Source organism: Pristiophorus japonicus, chromosome 7 (assembly GCF_044704955.1).
Source record: "Pristiophorus japonicus isolate sPriJap1 chromosome 7, sPriJap1.hap1, whole genome shotgun sequence".
Lineage (NCBI taxonomy): Eukaryota > Metazoa > Chordata > Chondrichthyes > Pristiophoridae > Pristiophorus > Pristiophorus japonicus.
This window is the reverse complement of record NC_091983.1, coordinates 243,589,099-243,609,277: the sequence shown is the minus strand read 5'-3', so window position 1 is coordinate 243,609,277 and position 20,179 is coordinate 243,589,099. Positions and strand designations below refer to the sequence as shown.

Sequence of the window (20,179 nt, the reverse complement as noted above, 5' to 3'; positions counted from 1 at the left end):
CGAAGGGACTTCGAGGCCGGCGCTGAACCGGCTGAAGGGACCGAGGCGTGGCGTCGTCTTATACTCCCAACCAACTTTTAATTAATTTTTTTAACTTTTAGCCAACTTTTAAACATATTAAACAATTTGGGAGAACTTTTAAAACTTACATTTTAGACTCTCAACCGAAATACTTTTAAACATTTATTATTATTATTTTAACAACTTTTAGAAACTTTTTAAATTAGGAAACTTTTATAATCTATTATTGATTTACATCTTAGATTTTTCACAACTCTTAGAAATTCCTTCAAACATTTTAACAACTCTTAGAAACTTTTGAAATAAATTGGGACCCTTTATCAACTTTTAATCTTTTAAAATAACTTTGGAAGTCACCTTCCTAATGCCTGCCCCCAACCAAGCCTCGAGCCAACTACCATCAATGGCGCTACCCGGCGCCGAGCTTGCGGCCAACAATTCGCCATAGGCAATTAGGCTTATCGAGTTGTGCCTGGTCTCCAGTGGTCTTGGACCCCCTTGCCACTGGACCAAGACCTTGTTCAGCTAAGCCCGTGCAGCGGCCTCCCCACGTTAAAAGAACTCACGCACAGGCATCTTCCACTCCGTCAGTATGAAGTTCGGGACCTGGAACGTCAGGATCCTCATGGACTATCCCAACAGCAACAGGCCGGAACGCTGCACTGCCATAGTTGCCCGGGAGCTCAAACGTTTTGACATTGACATCGCCTAAGCGAGACCTGGCAGGCAGTGGAAGGCCAGTTGAAGGATCATGGTGGAGATTACACCTTCTTCTTGAAAGGGAAACCAGGAGCAGACGGCGCCTTCATGGAGTCGGCTTTGCCGTCAAGAATGAGCTGGTCGACCGCCTCAAAGACTCCCCCTGTGGGGTCAGCGAACGCCTCATGACACTCCTTATCACCCTATCTCTGAACCAATGTGCCACAGTCATAAGTGCATACGCCCCCACACTCGATGCAACGGAAGAGGCTAAAGAGGGTTTTTATTCCAACCTTGAGACATCCTTGTCCCGTGTCCCCACGGGCGACAAATGAATCCTCCTGGGTGATTTTAATGCCAGGGCTGGCAAAGATACAGCCCCCTGGGGAGGTGTGATTGGCAGAGAGGGGATGGGAAAGCCAATTCCAGTGGTACCCTACTCCTGACAAAATGTCTAGACATGAACTCCTCATTACCAACACCCTGTTCCACCAGAGGGACAAATACAAGGCCCCGTGGCAACACCCTCGTCCAACCTGCTTGACTATCATCGTCCGAGCCAGGGATCGCAAGGATGTGCGCATCACCCGCGCTATGACAGGAGCTGACGACGCTGGACGGGCCACCACCTAATCCGATCCATCATCAACATTAACATTGCCCCAAAGCAGAGGGGATAGCAGGAGCAATTCCGCAAAAACTTAATGCCAGGGCACTTAGAGACCCAGCTAAGAGAGCATTATACAGCCAGTGCCTCACAGCCAATCTGGCGTGCCTTAATGACCCTGAGATGCTGAATCCCCAGAGCGCTTGGTCTGTCCTCCAGGCCTCTATAACCAGTGCCAGTGAAAAGACATTTGGTCACTCAACCAGAAAACATCAGGACTGGTTTGATGAAAATGATCAGGAGATCGAAGAACTAATAGATCACAAGCACAAAGCATTTCTGAGCCTCAAGCAACAAACCAACTCGGGAGCTGCAAAACAACATTACACACGGCTCAAGGCTCAGGTCCAACAAAAAACTCGGGACCTAAAGAACAGGTGGTGGATGGAGACAGCACAGGAGATACAACAACTTGATGACAGCCACGATATGTGAGAATTCTTAACTGCAGTCAAGGCCACCTATGATAGTAGGGCTGCAGGGTGACTTGGACAGATTAGGTGAGTGGGCAAATACATGGCAGATGCAGTATAATGTAGATAAATGTGAGGTTATCCATTTTGGGGGCAAAAACACAAAGGCAGAATATTATCTGAATGGCGGCAGACTAGAAAAAGGGGAGATGCAGCGAGACCTGGGTGTCATGGTTCATCAGTGATAGAAAGTGGACACGCAGGTACAGCAGGCGGTAAAGAAGGCAAATGGTATGTTGGCCTTCTCAGCTAGGGGATTTGAATATAGAAACATAGAAACATAGAAAATAGGTGCAGGAGCAGGCCATTCAGCCCTTCTAGCCTGCACCGCCATTCAATGAGTTCATGCCTGAACATGAAACTTCAGTACCGCCTTCCTGCTTTCTCACCATACCCCTTGATCCCCTGAGTAGTAAGGACTTCATCTAACTCCCTTTTGAATATATTTAGTGAATTGGCCTCAACTACTTTCTGTGGTAGAGAATTCCACAGGTTCACCACTCTCTGGGTGAAGAAGTTTCTCCTCATCTCGGTCCTAAATGGCTTACCCCTTATCCTTAGACTGTGACCCCTGGTTCTGGACTTCCCCAACATTGGGAACATTCTTCCTGCATCCAACCTGTCCAAACCCGTCAGAACTTTAAACGTTTCTATGAGGTCCCCTCTCACTCTTCTGAACTCCAGTGAATACAAGCCCAGTTGATCCAGTCTTTCTTGATAGGTCAGTCCCACCATCCCGGGAATCAGTCTGGTGAATCTTCGCTGCACTCCCTCAATAGCAAGAACGTCCTTCCTCAAGTTAGGAGACCAAAACTGTACACAATACTCCAGGTGTGGCCTCACCAAGGCCCTATACAACTGTAGCAACACCTTCCTGCCCCTGTACTCAAATCCCCTCGCTATGAAGGCCAACATGCCATTTGCTTTCTTAACCGCCTGCTGTACCTGCATGCCAACCTTCAATGACTGATGTACCATGACACCCAGGTCTCGCTGCACCTTCCCCCTTCCTAATCTGTCACCATTCAGATAATAGTCTGTCTCTCTGTTTTTACCACCAAAGTGGATAACCTCACATTTATCCACATTATACTTCATCTGCCACGCATTTGCCCATTCACCTAACCTATCCAAGTCACTCTGCAGCCTCATAGCATCCTCCTCGCAGCTCACACTGCCACCCAACTTAGTGTCATCCGCAAATTTGGAGATACTACATTTAATCCCCTCGTCTAAATCATTAATGTACAATGTGCTGGGGCCCCAGCACAGAACCTTGCGGTACCCCACTAGTCACTGCCTGCCATTCTGAAAAGTACCCATTTACTCCTACTCTTTGCTTCCTGTCTGACAACCAGTTCTCAATCCACGTCAGCACACTACCCCCAATCCCATGTGCTTTAACTTTGCACATTAATCTCCTGTGTGGGACCTTGTCGAAAGCCTTCTGAAAGTCCAAATATACCACATCAACTGGTTCTCCTTTGTCCACTTTACTGGAAACATCCTCAAAAAATTCCAGAAGATTTGTCAAGCATGATCTCCCTTTCACAAATCCATGCTGACTTGGACCTATCATGTCACCATTTTCCAAATGCGCTGCTATGACATCCTTAATAATTGATTCCATCATTTTACCCACTACTGAGGTCAGACTGACCGGTCTATAATTCCCTGCTTTCTCTCACTCCTTTTTTAAAAAGTGGGGTTACATTGGCTACCCTCCACTCGATAGGAACTGATCCACAGTCAATGGAATGTTGGAAAATGACTGTCAATGCATCCGCTATTTCCAAGGCCACCTCCTTAAGTACTCTGGGATGCAGTCCATCAGGCCCTGGGGATTTATCGGCCTTCAATCCCATCAATTTCCCCAACACAATTTCCCGACTAATAAAGATTTCCCTCAGTTCCTCCTCCTTACTAGACCCTCTGACCCCTTTTATATCCGGAAGGTTGTTTGTGTCCTCTTAGTGAATACTGAACCTTAGTGAATATTGAATACTTGTTCAATTGGTCTGCCATTTCTTTGTTCCCCGTTATGACTTCCCCTGATTCTGACTGCAGGGGACCTACGTTTGTCTTTACTAACCTTTTTCTCTTTACATACCTATAGAAACTTTTGCAATCCGCCTTAATGTTCCCTGCAAGCTTCTTCTCGTACTCCATTTTCCCTGCCCTAATCAAACCCTTTGTCCTCCTCTGCTGAGTTCTAAATTTCTCCCAGTCCCCAGGTTCGCTGCTATTTCTGGCCAATTTGTATGCCACTTCCTTGGCTTTAATACTATCCCTGATTTCCCTAGATAGCCACGGTTGAGCCACCTTCCCTTTTTTTATTTTTACGCCAGACAGGAATGTACAATTGTTGTAATTCATCCATGCGGTCTTTAAATGTCTGCCATTGCCCATCCACAGTCAACCCCTTAAGTATCATTCGCCAATCTATCTTATCCAATTCACGCCTCATACCTTCAAAGTTACCCTTCTTTAAGTTCTGGACCATGGTCTCTGAATTAACTGTTTCATTCTCCATCCCAATGCAGAATTCCACCATATTATGGTCACTCTTCCCCAAGGGGCCTCGCACAATGAGATTGTTAATTAATCCTCTCTCATTACACAACACCCAGTCTAAGATGGCCTCCCCCCTAGTTGGTTCCTCGACATATTGGTCTAGAAAACCATCCCTTATGCACTCCAGGAAATCCTCCTCCACCGTATTGCTTCCAGTTTGGCTAGCCCAATCTATGTGCATATTAAAGTCACCCATTATAACTGCTGCACCTTTATTGCATGCACTCCTAATTTCCTGTTTTATGCCCTCCCCAACATCACTACTACTGTTTGGAGGTCTGTACACAACTCCCACTAACGTTTTTTGCCCTTTAGTGTTCTGCAGCTCTACCCATATAGATTCCACATCATCCAAGCTAATGTCTTTCCTAACTATTGCATTAATCTCCTCTTTAACCAGCAATGCTACCCCACCTCCTTTTCCTTTTATTCTATCCTTCCTGAATGTTGAATACCCCTGGATGTTGAGTTCCCAGCCCTGATCATCCTGGAGCCACGTCTCCGTAATCCCAATCACATCATATTTGTTAACATCTATTTGCACACTTAATTCATCCATCTTATTGCGGATACTCCTTGCATTAAGACACAAAGCCTTCAGGAGCAGGGAGGTCTTACTGCAGTTGTACAGGGCCTTAGTGAGGCCTCACCTGGAATATTGTGTTCAGTTTTGGTCTCCTAGTCTGAGGAAGGACATTCTTGCTATTGAGGGAGTGCAGTGAAGGTTCACCAGACTGATTCCCGGGATGGCTGGGCTGCCATATGAGGAGAGACTGGATCAACTGGGCCTTTATTCACTGGCGTTGAGAAGGATGAGAGGGGATCTCATAGAAACATATAAGATTCTGACGGGACTGGACAGGTTAGATGCGTGAAGAATGTTCTCGATATTGGGGAAGTCCAGAACCAGGGGACATAGTCTTAGGATAAGGGGTTGGCCATTTAGGACTGAGATGAGGAGAAACTTCTTCACTCAGAGAGTTGTTGACCTGTGGTTTATTGTATATATTCAAGAGGGAGTTAGATATGGCCCTTATGGTTAAGGGGATCAAGGGGTATGGAGAGAAAGCAGGAAAGAGGTACTGAAGGAATGATCAGCATTGATCTTATTGAATGGCTGTGAAGGCTCGAAGGGCCAAATGGCCTACTCCTGCACCTATTTTCTATGTTTCTATGTTATGGTCCAAACTCCCAAGGCCCCACCCCACTCCTGGCCAAGAATGGGGAAACACTCATCACGGACATCTAGGCTGTCAGGGCCCAATGGAAGGAGCACTTTGAAGATCTCCTCAATCAAGACTGTGTCTTTGACTCGAGTGTTCTCGATTGCATCCCGCAGCATGCCACCCGCCACCAACTCAGTGAAACTCCAACGCTGCATGAGTTTGGAAAAGCCATAAAACAGCTTAAGAATAACAAGGCTACGGGTGCGGATGGAATCCCTGCTGAGGCGCTATAATATGGCGGAGAGGCGCTGTTGACCGCTGATACATCAGCTAATCTCTCTCATCTGGAGGGAGGAGGCATGCCGGGAGATCTCAGAGATGCAGTGATTGTGACCATTTTTAAATAGGGTGACAAGTCCAACTGTGGCAACTACAGGGGATGCTTTCAGCCACTTGGAAAGTTGTTGCTCGAGATCTCCTCAATCGTCTTCTTCCTGTGGCCTTGGAGCTCCTCGCGGAATCACAATGTGGATTTCGTCCCCTACGGGACACAACAGACATGATCTTTGCAGCGCGCCAGTTGCAGCGAAAATGCAGGGAGCAGCACCAGCCCTTATACATGGCCTTTTTCGATCTTACAAAGGCCTTTGACACTGTCAACCGTGAGGGTCTATGGAGCGTCCTCCTCTGTTTTGGATGCCCGCAAATGTTTGTCAACATCCTTCACCTGCTTCACGATGACATGCAGCCGTGATCCTTACCAATGGATCCATTACAGACCCAAGCCACGTCTGGACCAGGATCAGACAGAGCTGCGTTATCGCTCCAACCCTCTTCTCAATCTTCCTCGCTGCCATGCTCCACCTGACAATCAACAACTTCCCCGCTGGAGTGGAATAATACTACAGAATCAGTGGGAAGATGTTTAACCTACGCCGCCTCCAGTCCAGGTCCAAGATCACCCCAACCTCTGTCATTAGCTGCAGTATGCGGACAATGCCTGCGTCTGTGCACATTCAGAGGCTGAACTCCAGGATATAGTTAATGTATTCACTGAGGCATATGAAAGCATGGGCCTTACGCTTAACACCCGTAAGACAAAGGTCCTCCACCAGCCTGTCCCCACCGCTCAGCTCTGCCCTCCAATCATCAAGATCCACGGCGCAGCCCTAGACAACGTGGACCATTTCCCATATCTTGGGAGCCTCTTATCAACAAAGGCAGAAGTTGATGCGAAGATTCAGCATCGCCTCCAGTGAGCCACGCACCTTTGGCCGCCTGCGGAAAAGAATGTTTGAAGACCAGGCCCTCAAATCTAGCACCAAACTCATGGTCTACAGGGCTGAAGTAATATCAGCCCTCCTGTATGGGTCTGAGGCATGGACGATGTACAGAAGGCACCTCAAGTTGCTGGAGATATATCACCAATGCTGCCTCCGCAAGATCCTGCAAATCTCCTGGGAGGACAGGAGCACCAACATCAGTGTCCTTGACCAGGCTAACATCCCCAGTATTGAAGCACTGATCACACTCGATCAGCTTCGCTGGGCAGGCCACATAGTACGCATGCCAGATACGAGACTCCCTAAGCAAATGCTTTATGCGCAGCTCCTTCATGGTAAATGAGCCAAAAGAGGACAGCGGAAACGTTATAAGGACACCCTCAAAGCCTCCCTGGTAAAGTGCAACATCAACACTGACACCTGGGAGACCCTGGCCGCAGACCGCCCGAGGTGGAGAAAGTCCATCCGGGAGGGCGTTGAGCTCTTTGAGGCTCAACGCAAGGAGCATGAAGAGGGCAGGCGCAGGCAGTGCAAGGAGCGCGCGGCAAACGAGCTCTACCGACCCCTTCCCCCGATGAATGTCTGTCCCACCTGTAACAGGGTCTGTGGCTCTCGTATCGAACTGTTCAGCCATCAAAGAACTTACTTTGGGAGTGGAAGCAAGTCCTCCTCGATTCCGAGGGACTGCCTCTGATGATGCATCTTTGGGTTCACGATGTGTATCTTGCGCCAGTTGTTGTGTATGGAGAAAGAGTCAGACTGAACACTGTGAGCTCAAAGTAAAGTGTGACCGTAGTCTTTTATTGCAAATCTCCACAGTGCCTCTCCAACATAGAAACATAGAAACATAGAAAATATGTGCAGGAGTAGGCCATTCAGCCCTTCCAGCCTGCACCGCCATTCAATGAGTTCATGGCTGAACATGCAACTTCAGTATTCCCTTCCTGCTTTCTCGCCATACCCATTGATCCCCCTAGTAGTAAGGACTTCATCTAACTCCCTTTTGAATATATTTAGTGAATTGGCCTCAACTACTTTCTGTGGTAGAGAATTCCACAGGTTCACCACTCTCTGGGTGAAGAGGTTTCTCCTCATCTCGGTCCTAAATGGCTTACCCCTTATCCTTAGACTGTGACCCCTGGTTCTGGACTTCCCCAACATTGGGAACATTCTTCCTGCATTTAACCTGTCTAAACCCATCAGAATTTGAAACGTTTCTATGAGGTCCCCTCTCATTCTTCTGAACTCCAGTGAATACAAGCCCAGTTGATCCAGTCTTTCTTGATAGGTCAGTCCCCCCATCCCGGGAATCAGTCTGGTGAATCTTCGCTGCACTCCCGCAATAGCAAGAATGTCCTTCCTCAAGTTAGGAGACCAAAACTGTACACAATACTCAAGGTGTGGCCTCACCAAGGTCCTGTTCAACTGTAGCAACACCTCCCTACCCCTGTACTCAAATCCCCTCGCTATGAAGGCCAACATGCCATTTGCTTTCTTAACCGCCTGCTGTACCTGCATGCCAACCTTCAATGACTGATGTACCATGACACCCAGGTCTCGTTGCACCTCCCCTTTTCCTAATCTGTCACCATTCAGATAATAGTCTGTCTCTCTGTTTTTACAACCAAAGTGGAACACCTGTCCATCTTCCTTAAATACCTGTATTCCCAAGGAATATGGGATCCCTTGGGACTCCAGGGGATGAGCCCTCTGGTGGCTGTACAGAGTAAATACAAGTATACATATATAACACCCTCGTTTGTTAGTTTTATTCGTTGCAGCGGTGTTTGGGGCGGAAGTGCTTTAGGAGCGAGGAGGAAGTTGGGCAGTGTCATGAGCGCCGTGCTGGGCATTTCAGTGCAATGCTTATGACATCAATGTGACGCAGATGTGTTGCATCGCGCTGACATGTCACAACGCCTCTCCCCTTCACTTAAAGGGGAGGGCCGCTCTGAACTCTGCAGCGACTTTAGTGGCGCCTACTGGGCCACCAGGGAGGGCTTTGGCCAGGCCAGCAGTCCGGCACCCAAGACAGGGTGCCGGGCTGCCTTCTGGTCGTCCGACCAAACCCGTGGCCGCCATTGTCAGGCCGATTTCAGAGTCGGCCAACAATTAAACTAAGATTGCGGTCATGGCTATTATATCGGTAAACCTGTAATACCATGTTTAAGCACCAGAGGGCTCATCCCCTGGAGTCCCAAGGGATCCCACAATCCCTTGGGAGCACCTGTACATAAGGAGGCCTCACAGGCTAGAGAGGCACTCTGAGACCTGTAATAACCTTATTTGAGCTTTCAGTATCTGGGCTGATTCTTTATTCAGGACAAAACAACTGGCGATGAGATATAGATGATAAACCCCACTGCAACAATGCAGAGAACCATGGGCATCCTGGAGAAATTTTTGGAGGGAGATGATTGGCAAACCTTTGTGGAATGACTCAACCAATACTTCGTGGCCAACGAGCTGGAAGGAGAACCGAACGCTGGCAAACGAAGGGCGATCCTCCTCACCGTTTGCGGGGCACCAACATATGGCCTCATGAAAAATCTGCTCGCTCCAGCGAAACCTACAGAGAAGTTGTACGATGATTTGTGCACACTGGTCCGGCAGCATCTAAACCCGAAGGAAAGCATTCTGATGGCAAGTATCGGTTCAACATGTATAAGAGGTCTGAAAGCCAGGTGACACCTTATTTGAGCTTGCAGTTTCTGGGCTGATTCTTTATTCAGGACAAAACAACTGGTGACGAGATACAGATGACAAACCCCACCGCAACAATGCAGAGAACCATGGGCATCCTGGAGAAATTTTCGGAGGGAGATGATTGGCAAATGTGTCGCACTACGTCGCTGAGTTAAGGCGCCTTGCAGGACATTCCGTATTTGAAGGACACTTGGAGCACATGCTCAGGGACTGCTTTGTACTTGGCATTGGCGATGAAGTAATACTTCGCAAACTTTTGATTGTAGAGACCCCAACCTTGAGCAAAGCTATAACGATAGCCCAGGCGTTCATCGCCACCAGTGACAATACCAAACAAATCTCTCAGCACACGAGTGCTACTGCAAGTACTGTGAACAAAGTAATGTTGTTTTCGAATCGTAATGTACATGGCAGGACTTAGTTGCCTGCAACTGCATGTCCGCAGATGACTCAGAGTCCACCATCAAGGGTAGTGAATGCAAGGCTATTAACACTTTGTTGGCACTGCGGGGATGATCATCGTTTCCATTCATGCTGCATCAAAGGATACATTTGCAAGGGCTGTGGAACAATGGGACACCTCCAACGTATGTGCAGGCGAGCTGCAAACCCTGCTAATCCTGCAAACCACCATGTGGCAGAGGAGGACAGATCCACGGTAGATCATGACGAACCAGAGCCTCAGACTGAAGAGGCAGAGGTGTATGGGTTGCACACATTTACCACAAAGTGTCCCCCGATAATGCTGAAGGTTGAACTAAATGGACTCCCAGTGTCAATGGAGCTGGACACGGGTGCAAGCCAGTCCATAATGAGACAAAAAACTTTCAATAAATTGTGGTGCAGCAAGGCCTCAAGGCCAGTTCTGACTCTCATTCATACTAAACTGAGAACGTACACAAAGGAACTGATTCCCATAATCGGCAGTGCTACCGTAAAGGTCTCCTACGATGGAGCAGTGCACAAATCATCACTCTGGGTGGTACTGGGCGATGGCCCCACGCTGTTCAGCAGAAGCTGGCTGGGAAAGATATGCTGGAACTGGGACGACGTCTGAGCGCTCTCGTCCGTCGACGACACTTCATGTGCCCAAATCCTAAACAAGTTCTCCTCGATGATCGAACCATGCATCGGGAAGTTACAAGGGGCAAAAGTGCAGATCCATTTGATTCGGGGGGCGCGATCCATCCATCACAAGGCGAGAGCGGCACCGTACATGATGAGAGAGAGAGTGGAGATCGAGCTGGACAGGCTGCAACGAGAGGGCATCATTTCGCTCATCGAATTCAACGAGTAGGCCAGTCCGATTGTTCCAGTCCTCAAGGAAGACGGCACCGTCAGAATCTGTGGTGATTACAAAGTAACTATCAATCGTTTCTCTCTGCAGGATCAATACCCACTACCAAAGGCAAATGATCTATTTGCGACACTGGCGGGAGGAAAAACGTTCACGAAGCTGGACTTGACCTCGGCCTACATGACGCAGGAGCTGGAGGAATCATCGAAGGGCCTCACCTGCATCAACACGCACAAAGGTCTCTTCATTTACAATAGATGCCCATTTGGGATTCGGTCGGCCGCGGCGATATTCCAGAGGAACATGGAAAGCTTGCTGAAGTCAGTCCCGTGCACCATAGTCTTCCAGGATGACATCCTGGTTACAGGTCGGGACACTGGAGGAGGTTCTGAGTCAGCTTAATCGTCTGGGGCTCAGGCTAAAACGCTTGAAGTGCGTTTTACTGGCACCTGAAGTGGAGTTCCTGGGGAGAAGAATCGCAGCGGACGGCATCAGGCCCACCGATTCAAAGACAGAGGCAATCAAGAATGCACCGAGACCACAGAATGTGACGGAGCTGTGTTCGTTTCTAGGACTCCTGAACTATTTTGGTAACTTCTTACCAGGTCTTAGCACATTGTTAGAACCACTGCACTCTTTACTGTGTAAAGGAGATGAATGGGTATGGGGTAAAAGCCAAGAAAATGCCTTTGAGAAAGCTAGGAAACTGGTATGTTCAAACAAATTGCTTGTGTTGTAAGATCCATGTAAGCATTTAGTACTAGCCTGTGATGCGTCACCATACGGTGCCGGGTGTGTATTGCAACAAGCTAATGAATTTGGGAAATTGCAACCATTTGCTTATGCATTCAGAAGTCTGTCTAAAGCTGAGAGAACCTACAGCATGATCGAAAAAGAAGCGTTAGTGAGTGTTTATGGGGTAAAGAAAATGCATCAAAATCTGTTTGGGCTCAACTTTGAATTGGAAACCGACCATAAGCCACTTATATCCCTCTTTTCTGAAAGTAAGAGAATAAATACGAATGCATCGGCCTGCATCCAGAAATGGGCGCTCACGTTGTCGCATACAACTACGGTAAAGATTCCAACCAATGACTCTACCGGGTAGATAATCTTTAATTTTCTCTGTGTGGTGACCTCAATTGGAAACTGAGGAGTGTGACCCCTGGTCATATACTGCACAGTTCTAGCAATTTTAGAAGTACCTGTGTTTGACTAACCAGTTTGCCTACTTGCAGGAGGCATCCTTTTGCGTCTTGGATTGTACTGCTGGAATACTCACCGGTACTGCGACTCTGCTGGAAAATATTTTCTTACCAGCTATTTCTGCATCTGGAAACTGGGGAGCACTTAATCAATCCGTACATGGGGAGAGAACAAAGAAAGCTTTCAAAGATATTATTCGCAAATACGTCACTTTCTTAAACGGTAAGATGCTTTTAACATTTAAATCGGTTTGTAAATTTCAGGATATGGCTAGTAGTATTTAAATATTAGATTATTGGTCATAGTAATCAGAAGTCAGCAGCAACATAGATATTATCTTGTGGTTGATAAATCAACATGATAAAAGCATAAAAGTGAAGAAAAGCCAAATGAGTGTTAGGATTTTAAATTATTTCACTTTGTAGCAGAATGATTGATTTTGGAGAATTTTAATTGTGGTTCCAGTGACATCACCAATGGGAATTTCTATGTATCTTGGAATAGATCCAAAGAAATAAATATTGGTTTTACAGAATTTACTAGCCTCAAGTTAGGTATTAGCGTTGTCCAAAATTGTGGGCCTGCTGTCATAGAGCTACACTGGAATGAATGAGGACAGTCCTATTCACCAGTTCAGCCTCGCACTGAAGGAGCTCTGACTGAAGATTATCTTTGCTGGTAAAATCAGTTTTTATGAAAATATTAATCAAAAATGTTCTTTGTCAATTATTTTCTTCCGTAAAATGGATAAGTGCTTTGAACAAGTAATTCAAGCTCTCAGCCTTGGTTAAGTGGTAGTACTGCCACATCTGAGTCAAAGGTTCTTGGTTCAAGCCACGCTCCAGAGACTTGAGCACATAATATAGACTGACATGTTGGTGTAGTACTGAGCGAGTTACATAGGGGCCAAGTTTTGGCTTGAGTTGCTCCTGTTTTTTTGGAGCAACTGGTTTAGAATGGAGTATCTTAGAAATTGCAATTCTCGGCATTTAGTTTGCTCCAGTTCTAGTCAGTTAGAACAGTTTCAGTTTGGAACAGATTTTTTTTTTTAAAAGGGGGCATGTCCAGCCACTTACGCACGTTTTGAAAGTTTAGGCAGTGAAAACATACTCCAAACTAACTTAGAATGGAGTAAGTGTAGATTTTTGTACGCTCAGAAAAACTTGTCCACACTTAGAAAATCAGGCGTAGGTTACAAATCAGGCGTAGGGAATGGGGGGGGGTGTTTAAAGGGAAGTTTATAAACATTAAACACTTCAGTTTTACAAATAAAGAGCCATCATCAATAATAATTGATAAATACTTCAATAAATCAACCAATAAATCAATCAAAAAAAATTAATAAAAATGTTTTACAAATTTTAAAATCAATAAATAAAACATTTTCTACTTACCGACTGCAGCACCGGGAGTCCTCCAACAGCGTGCTGGGACAGCCCTCCCAGTGTGTCTCTGTCGGTGTCTCTATCTCTCTGTCTGTCTGTGTGTGTGTCTCTCACTCTCTGTCTGTCAGTATCTGTGCTTCTGACAGCGAGGGGAGGGGGAGAAGGGGGGTGGGGGAGGAAGGAGGCGGGGGGGGAGAAGGAGGGGTGGGGGAGGAAGGAGGAGGGGAGAGAAGGGGGGTGGGGGAGGAAGGAGGAGGGAGGTAGAGGGTGGGGTGGGCGGTAGAGGGGTGGGGGGGGAGGTAGAGGGGGGTGGGGGGAAGTGGGGGAGAGGAGAAGGGGAGGAGGAGGAGGGGGAGGGGGAGAGAGAGAAAGAGAGAGAGAGAGAGAGAGGGGGAGAGAGAGAGCGAGAGGGGGAGGAAGAGGAGGGGGAGGGGGGGGTGAGAGAGAGAGAGAGAGGGGGGGAGAGAGAGAGGGGGAGAGAGAGAGAGAGGTGGGAGAGAGGGGGGGAGAGAGAGGGGAGGGGGGAGATAGAGGGGGGAAGAGAGAGGGGAAGGGGGAAGAGAGAGGGGAAGGGGGAGAGAGAGAGAGGGGAGGGAGGGGGGGAGAGAGAGGGGAGGGGGGGAAGGAGAGGGGGAGGGAGAGAGGGGGGGAGGGGGAGAGGGGGGGGAGGAAGGGGAGGGAGGAGGGGAGGGAGGAGAGGGGAGGGGAGGAGGCTGAACGGCCGGGCCCAAGACTTCTGACTGGATTTACAGGTAGGTGGCGTCGGGTCTCGTGTCCGGGGGGGAGTGGGGGAGTCGTGGTGATTCTGGGGGGGGAGAGAGTTGCGGAGGTCGGGGGGGGGGTTGGGGAGAGTTGCAGTGGGGGAGAGTCGCGGAGGTCGGGGGAGGATGGGAGAGAGTCGCGGAGGTTGGGCCGGAAGTCGGGGGGGAGCGGGGGTCGAGGGGGGGAGAGTCTCGGGCGGGGGGGAGGAGGAGAGTCTCGGGTGGGGGGGGAGGAGAGTCTCGGGGGGGGGGGGGGAAGAGTCGCGGAGGTCGGGGGGAGCGGAGGTCGGGTCGAGCGGGGGGAGCGGAGGTCGGGTCGCCAGGGTGCCGGGAGGGAGCCGCGGAGGTCGGTGGGGAGCGGAGGTCGGGTCGCCGGGGCGGGGGGTGGCGGGTGGGTGGTGCGGAGAGTGGGGGTCGGGTCGGGTCCAGTCCGGTCCGAGGAGCGGGAGTCAAGTCCGGTCGGGTCCGGTCAGGTGGGAGGTGAGCCTTAAGCACTCAGCCCCAGTGAGGGCTTCGGGCCTCTCCCACACAGTTTTGGGCGCCTGGAGCTACTGCACATGCGCGCCCACTGTAGCGCGCATGTGCAGAGGTCCCGGCACTGTTTTCGGCGCAGGGACCTGGCTCCGCCCCCCACAGCCTGTGCTGCGCCATGCCCAGCTCCAGAGGGCCTGCAGGGAGCCGGAGAATAGGTGAGTTTTTTTTAGGCGCACTTTGTGGCGCGAAAAACGGGCGTCCAGGTCTGGGCTGCGCCATTTTAGGCGCGGCCCGAAACTTGGGCCCATAGAGTTACCTTTTAATATTTTTTTTATTTATCTTTCTGTTGATTTTTAAAATAACTATTTTTGCTGATGATACTTCACTTCTCCACATCTGCTCAGTATTTCCTCCAAAGCATTACCAGCAATAAATAACCTGAATTCATTGTTTACATAAAAAAGGGATGAAATTGTCCCTTCCCTGAAGGCCTGTTACTGCCGGAAATCGGTGGCCACGCTGCGGAGTGGAATGGACGCCGATTTTTATTGAATGGCCACCATTTTGAAGGTTCCACTCCTGCAGTATCGCAGCAGTCACCCGCTCACCTCATTACCGCTCTGCTGCTGCCGATCCGTCCTAAGTGCGTCAGCAGAGCGCGCACCGCTAATGTGGCCCCCCTGAACACGAAATTCTGCCGATAAAACCTTGCTGCTACCGCTCGGTCCCACCGGCAGCTTATTCTGTCGGTGCACTGAGCTTGGAGTGCTTCTAAAATGGCGGTGCGGCTGCCATTAAAGGGGAGGATCTACTGCCACAGCTGCCATCTTATTTTTTTGTCGGCCGACTGCCATGTCGGGCCAACAGTTATGCCCCCCAGATTCGGCTGAGCCGCCAACAGGCAGCCTGGCACGCCCTCTTGTGTGCCAGGTCCCTGGCCTGGACGAAACCATCCCCGATGGCCCAGTGGACCTAACTTAAAGAGTCGCAGAGGCTCTCCCCATTAAGTGAATTGGAGAGATTTGGTGACGTGCCAGCGTGATGACGTTATCAGCATTTCCATCCTCATTATGATCGACTTCTGGGCTGCTGGGAAAAATTTTATGTACTAATGCTGAGGGGTCATCAGACACCAGAGGGCGCCGAGGTCGGAGGTCCTCATGCTGTACGCATGTGGCATGTATGCTTGGTCACCTGTGTATAAGCTGGGTATCTTTGTCACGCAGGTATTCTTGGGCTGGAATAAAGATGGATCAGGTTGCACCTGAATGAGTTTACAGTAACCAGACTCTTGAGTCATTACAATTGCCGACGAGGTAATTTAAAAACCTTCGCATGCACAATGGGCACGGTTAGGATCCTGGAGAGATTCATGGAGGGCGAGAATTGGGCGGATTTTATCGACCGCCTGGCTTAGTATATTGTGGGCAACGGCATGGAGGCAGAGGCCTACGCAGTTAAGTGCAGGGCAGTTCTCTTCACCGTTTGTGGTCCGAAAATTTACGGCCTCATGAAGAATCTTCTCTCGCCTGTACGTCCAATAGAAAAAGGGTACTAGGAATTGGGTACCTTGGTGGGTAACCATCTGAAGCCAAAAGAGGGGACCATCATATCATGCTTTCGTTTCTACACGCATGTTTGTGCTGAGGGCCAGGTCATGTCGGGATTTGTGGCCGACGTGCGACGTCTTGCTGAGCCGTGTAAGTTTGGGAACATGCTGGAAGACATGCTGCATGATGTCTTCGTGATAGGTATCAACCATGATGTGATCCTCAGGAAGCTGTTGGCTGCAGAAACGCTGGGTTTGAAAAAGGCCATTGCGACTGCCCAAGCATGCATGACGACGGATGATAATTTGAAGCAGATACCATCGACGAGTCTGAGTTCCACGGCAAGTACTGTGAACAAGATGGCGTAGTTTTCGTGCCGAGCTGCTTACACAAAACGTGCTGCTGCTCAGAGCCTGCCAACTGGTTCGAACCAGATTTCACCCTGTTGGCATTGTGAGGGAAATCATCGGCCTCTCAGTGTCGGTTTAGACAATACTCATGCAATGGATGTTCGAAAGTGGGGCATCTTCACAGGATGTATCCACAACAGAGCAAGCGTGGTGCAGCTCACCACGTGGTTGATGAGGATCAGTTGAGTGATAGCCCGGATACGCAACCCAAGGAGGAAGTGAATGGACTGTATTCGTTCCTGAGCAAGAGCCAGCCGATAGTCGTTAATGTGAAGCTGAATGTCGTGCCTGTATCAGTGGAGCTGGACACGGGTGCGAGCCAGTCGATAATGAGCCAAAGGACATTCGACAAGCTGTGGGACACTAAGGCTGCGAAACCGAAGCTGAGTCCAGTCAATGCCAGGTTGCATACTTACACTAAGGAACTCATACCGGTGCTCAGTATTGCAGCAATCGAGGTGTCATATGACGGTGTAGTTCACGAGCTACCATTATGGATCATCCCAGGTAATGGTCCAATGCCATTCGGCAGGAATTGGCTCGAGAAAATCAAGCTGAACTGGAATGATGTCAAGATGTTGTCCTCGGTGGATGATACTTTGTGTGCTCAAGTATTGAAAAAGTTTCTTTCTTTGTTTGAACTGGGCATTCGTAATTTTACGGGAGCCAAGGTGCAGATTCACCTGGACTCCAATGCAAGGCCTGTCTATCACAAAGTTGAGTCTGTTCTGTACCTGATGAGGGAGAAGCTTCAGACTCCGGTGTGAAGGGATCATATCATCGGTTGAGTTTAACGAGTGTGCTAGTCCCAAGTTCCAGTGTTGAAGAGTGATGGCACTGTCAGGATTTATGGAGACTACAAGGTTACGATTAACCGATTTTCGAAACAGGATCAGTATCCGTTACCGAGGGCTGATGACCTGCTCGCTATGTTAGCTGGTGGAAAGTCGTTCACGAAACTGGATCTGACGTTGGCCTATATGACCCAGGAGCTTGTCGATACATCGAAGAAACTCACCTGCATCAACACCCATAAAGGACTGTTCGTCTACAACAGGTGTCCTTTGAGATTCGTTTGGCTGCAGCCATATTTCAGAGGAATATGGAGAGTTTACTGAAGTCTATTCCTAGAACTGTCATGTTTCAAGATGACATTCTGGTCACAGGTAATGACACTGCTGAGCATCTGAACAGTTTTGAAGAAGTTCTACCACATCTGGACCAAGTGGGACTCAGGCTGAAACACTCTAAGTGGGTATTCATGGCACCTGAAGTCGAATTCGTCGGGAAGAAGATTGCTATTGATGGCATCAGGCCCACTGATTCGAAAACCGAGGCCATCAAAAATGCACCCAGGCCTCAGAATGTGACGGAGCAGCGTTCGTTCCTTGGGCTACTCAACTACTTTGGTAATTTCTTACCCAGATTGAGCACTTTACTAGAGCCACTGCATGTGTTATTAAGAAAAGGCGACAACTGGGTCTGGGGTGCATCTCAAGATAGAGCCCTTGAGAAAACCAAGAATCTGTTATGTTCAAACAAGTTGCTTGTTCATTATGATCCGTGTAAGTGTCTTGTGATGCTTCATCATGTGGGGTTGGCTGCGTACTCCAACAAGCAAATGAATCTGGCAAGCTACAACCTGTTGCATATGCTTTGAGAAGTCTGTCTAAAGCGGAAAGAGCTTACAGTATGGGAGAGAAAGAAGCTTTGGCCTGTGTGTATGCGGTAAAAAGAAATGCACCAGTACCTGTTTGGTCTTCGTTTTGAACGAGAAACGGATCGTAAGCCACTCATTTCATTGTTTGCGGAAAACAAAGATATTAATACCAATGCATCGTCCTGCATTCAAAGGTGGGCACTGATATTGTCTGCCTATGATTACGTCATCTGTCATAGACCTGGTACTGAAAATTGGGCCAATGCACTGAATCGTCTGCCCTTACCCACAACTGAGATGGAGATGCCTCAACCTGCAGATCAACTGTTAGTTGACAAATTAAGTTAATTTAAGGGTTAAGTCATTGCAGGAGAGCCCAGACCCATGTCATGCTCCTCCTGTGCTATATGGGAAATCAGGGACGCTTCCAGTGTCCCTGGCTACTATATATGCAGGAAGTGTGTCCAGCTGCAGCTCCTGACAGACCGCATTGCGGCACTGGAGCTGTGCATGGATTCACTCTGGAGCATCCGCGATGCTGAGGATGTTGTGAATAGCATGTTTAGGGAGTTTGTCACACCGCAGGTAAAGGTTACACAGGCAGATAGAGAATGGGCGACCATCAAGCAGAGCAGTGGAAAGAAGCTAGTGCAGGTGTCCCCTGCGGTCATCTCCCTCCAAAACAGATATAACATTTTGGGTACTGTTGGGGGAGATGACTCATCAGGAGAAGGCAGCAGCAGCCAAGTTCATGGCACCATGGGTGGCTCTGCTGCACAGGAGGGCAGGAAAAAAAGTGGGAGAGCTACAGTGGTAGGGAATTCTATTGTAAGGGGAATAGATAGGGGTCTCTGCGGCCGCAATCGAGACTCCAGGATGGTATATTGCCTCCCTGGTGCAAGGGTCAAGGATGTCTCAGAGCGGCTGCAGGGCATTCTGGAGGGGGAGGGTGAACAACCAGTTGTCGTGGTGCATATACGGACCAACAATACAGGTAAAAAACGGGATGAGGTCCTACGAGGCGAATTTAGGGGGCTAGGAGTTAAATTTAAAAAGTAGGACTTCAAAGGTAGTAATCTTAGGATTGCTCCCAGTGCCATGTGCTAGTCAGAGTAGAAATAACAGGATAGTTAAGATGAATATATGGCTTGAGGAATGGTGCAGAAGGGAGGGATTCAAATTACTGGGACATTGGAACCGGTTCTGGGGGAGGTGGGACCAATACAAACCGGATGGTCTGCACCTGGGCAGGACCAAAACCAATGTCCTAGGGAGAATGTTTGCTAGTGCTGTTGGGGAGGGTTTAAACTAATATGGCAGGGGGATGGGAATCTATGCAGGGAGACAGAGGGAAGTAAATTGGGGGCAGAAGCAAAAGGTAGAAAGGAGGTAAGGAAAAGTGGAGGGCAGAGAAATCAAAGGCAAAAATAAAAAGCCGCATTACAACATAATTCTAAAAGGGCAAAGAGTGTTAAAAAAAACAAGCCTGAAGGCTCTCTCAATGCGAGGAGCATTCGTAATAAGATGGATGAATTAACTGCGCAGATAGCTGTTAACGGATATGATGTAATTGGGATTATGTAGACATGGCTCCAGGGTGACCAAGGCTGGGAACTCAACATCCAGGGATATTCAATATTCAGGAAGGATAGACAGAAAGGAAAAGGAGGTGGGGTAGCGTTGCTGGTTAAAGAGGAGATTAGCGCAATAGTAAGGAAGCACATTGGCTTGGATGATGTGGAATCTGTATGGGTAGAGTTGCGCAACACCAAAGGGCAGAAAACGCTAGTGGGGGTTGTGTACAGGCCACCAAACAGTAGTAGTGAGGTTGGGGATGGCATCAACCA

At 48.7% G+C, this 20,179-nt stretch overlaps 1 protein-coding gene across 1 annotated transcript in view; it reads left to right on the top strand.

The window, feature by feature from the left end:
• The window catches only part of LOC139266712 (dynein axonemal heavy chain 8-like), a 2,132,242-nt gene that overhangs the window by 248,739 nt on the left and 1,863,324 nt on the right, over positions 1-20,179 (top strand). The window contains exon 6 of the mRNA XM_070884298.1: positions 12,125-12,314. Within this exon, the coding sequence (XP_070740399.1) occupies positions 12,125-12,314 (190 nt within the window). The remainder of the gene's footprint in view (positions 1-12,124; positions 12,315-20,179) is intronic.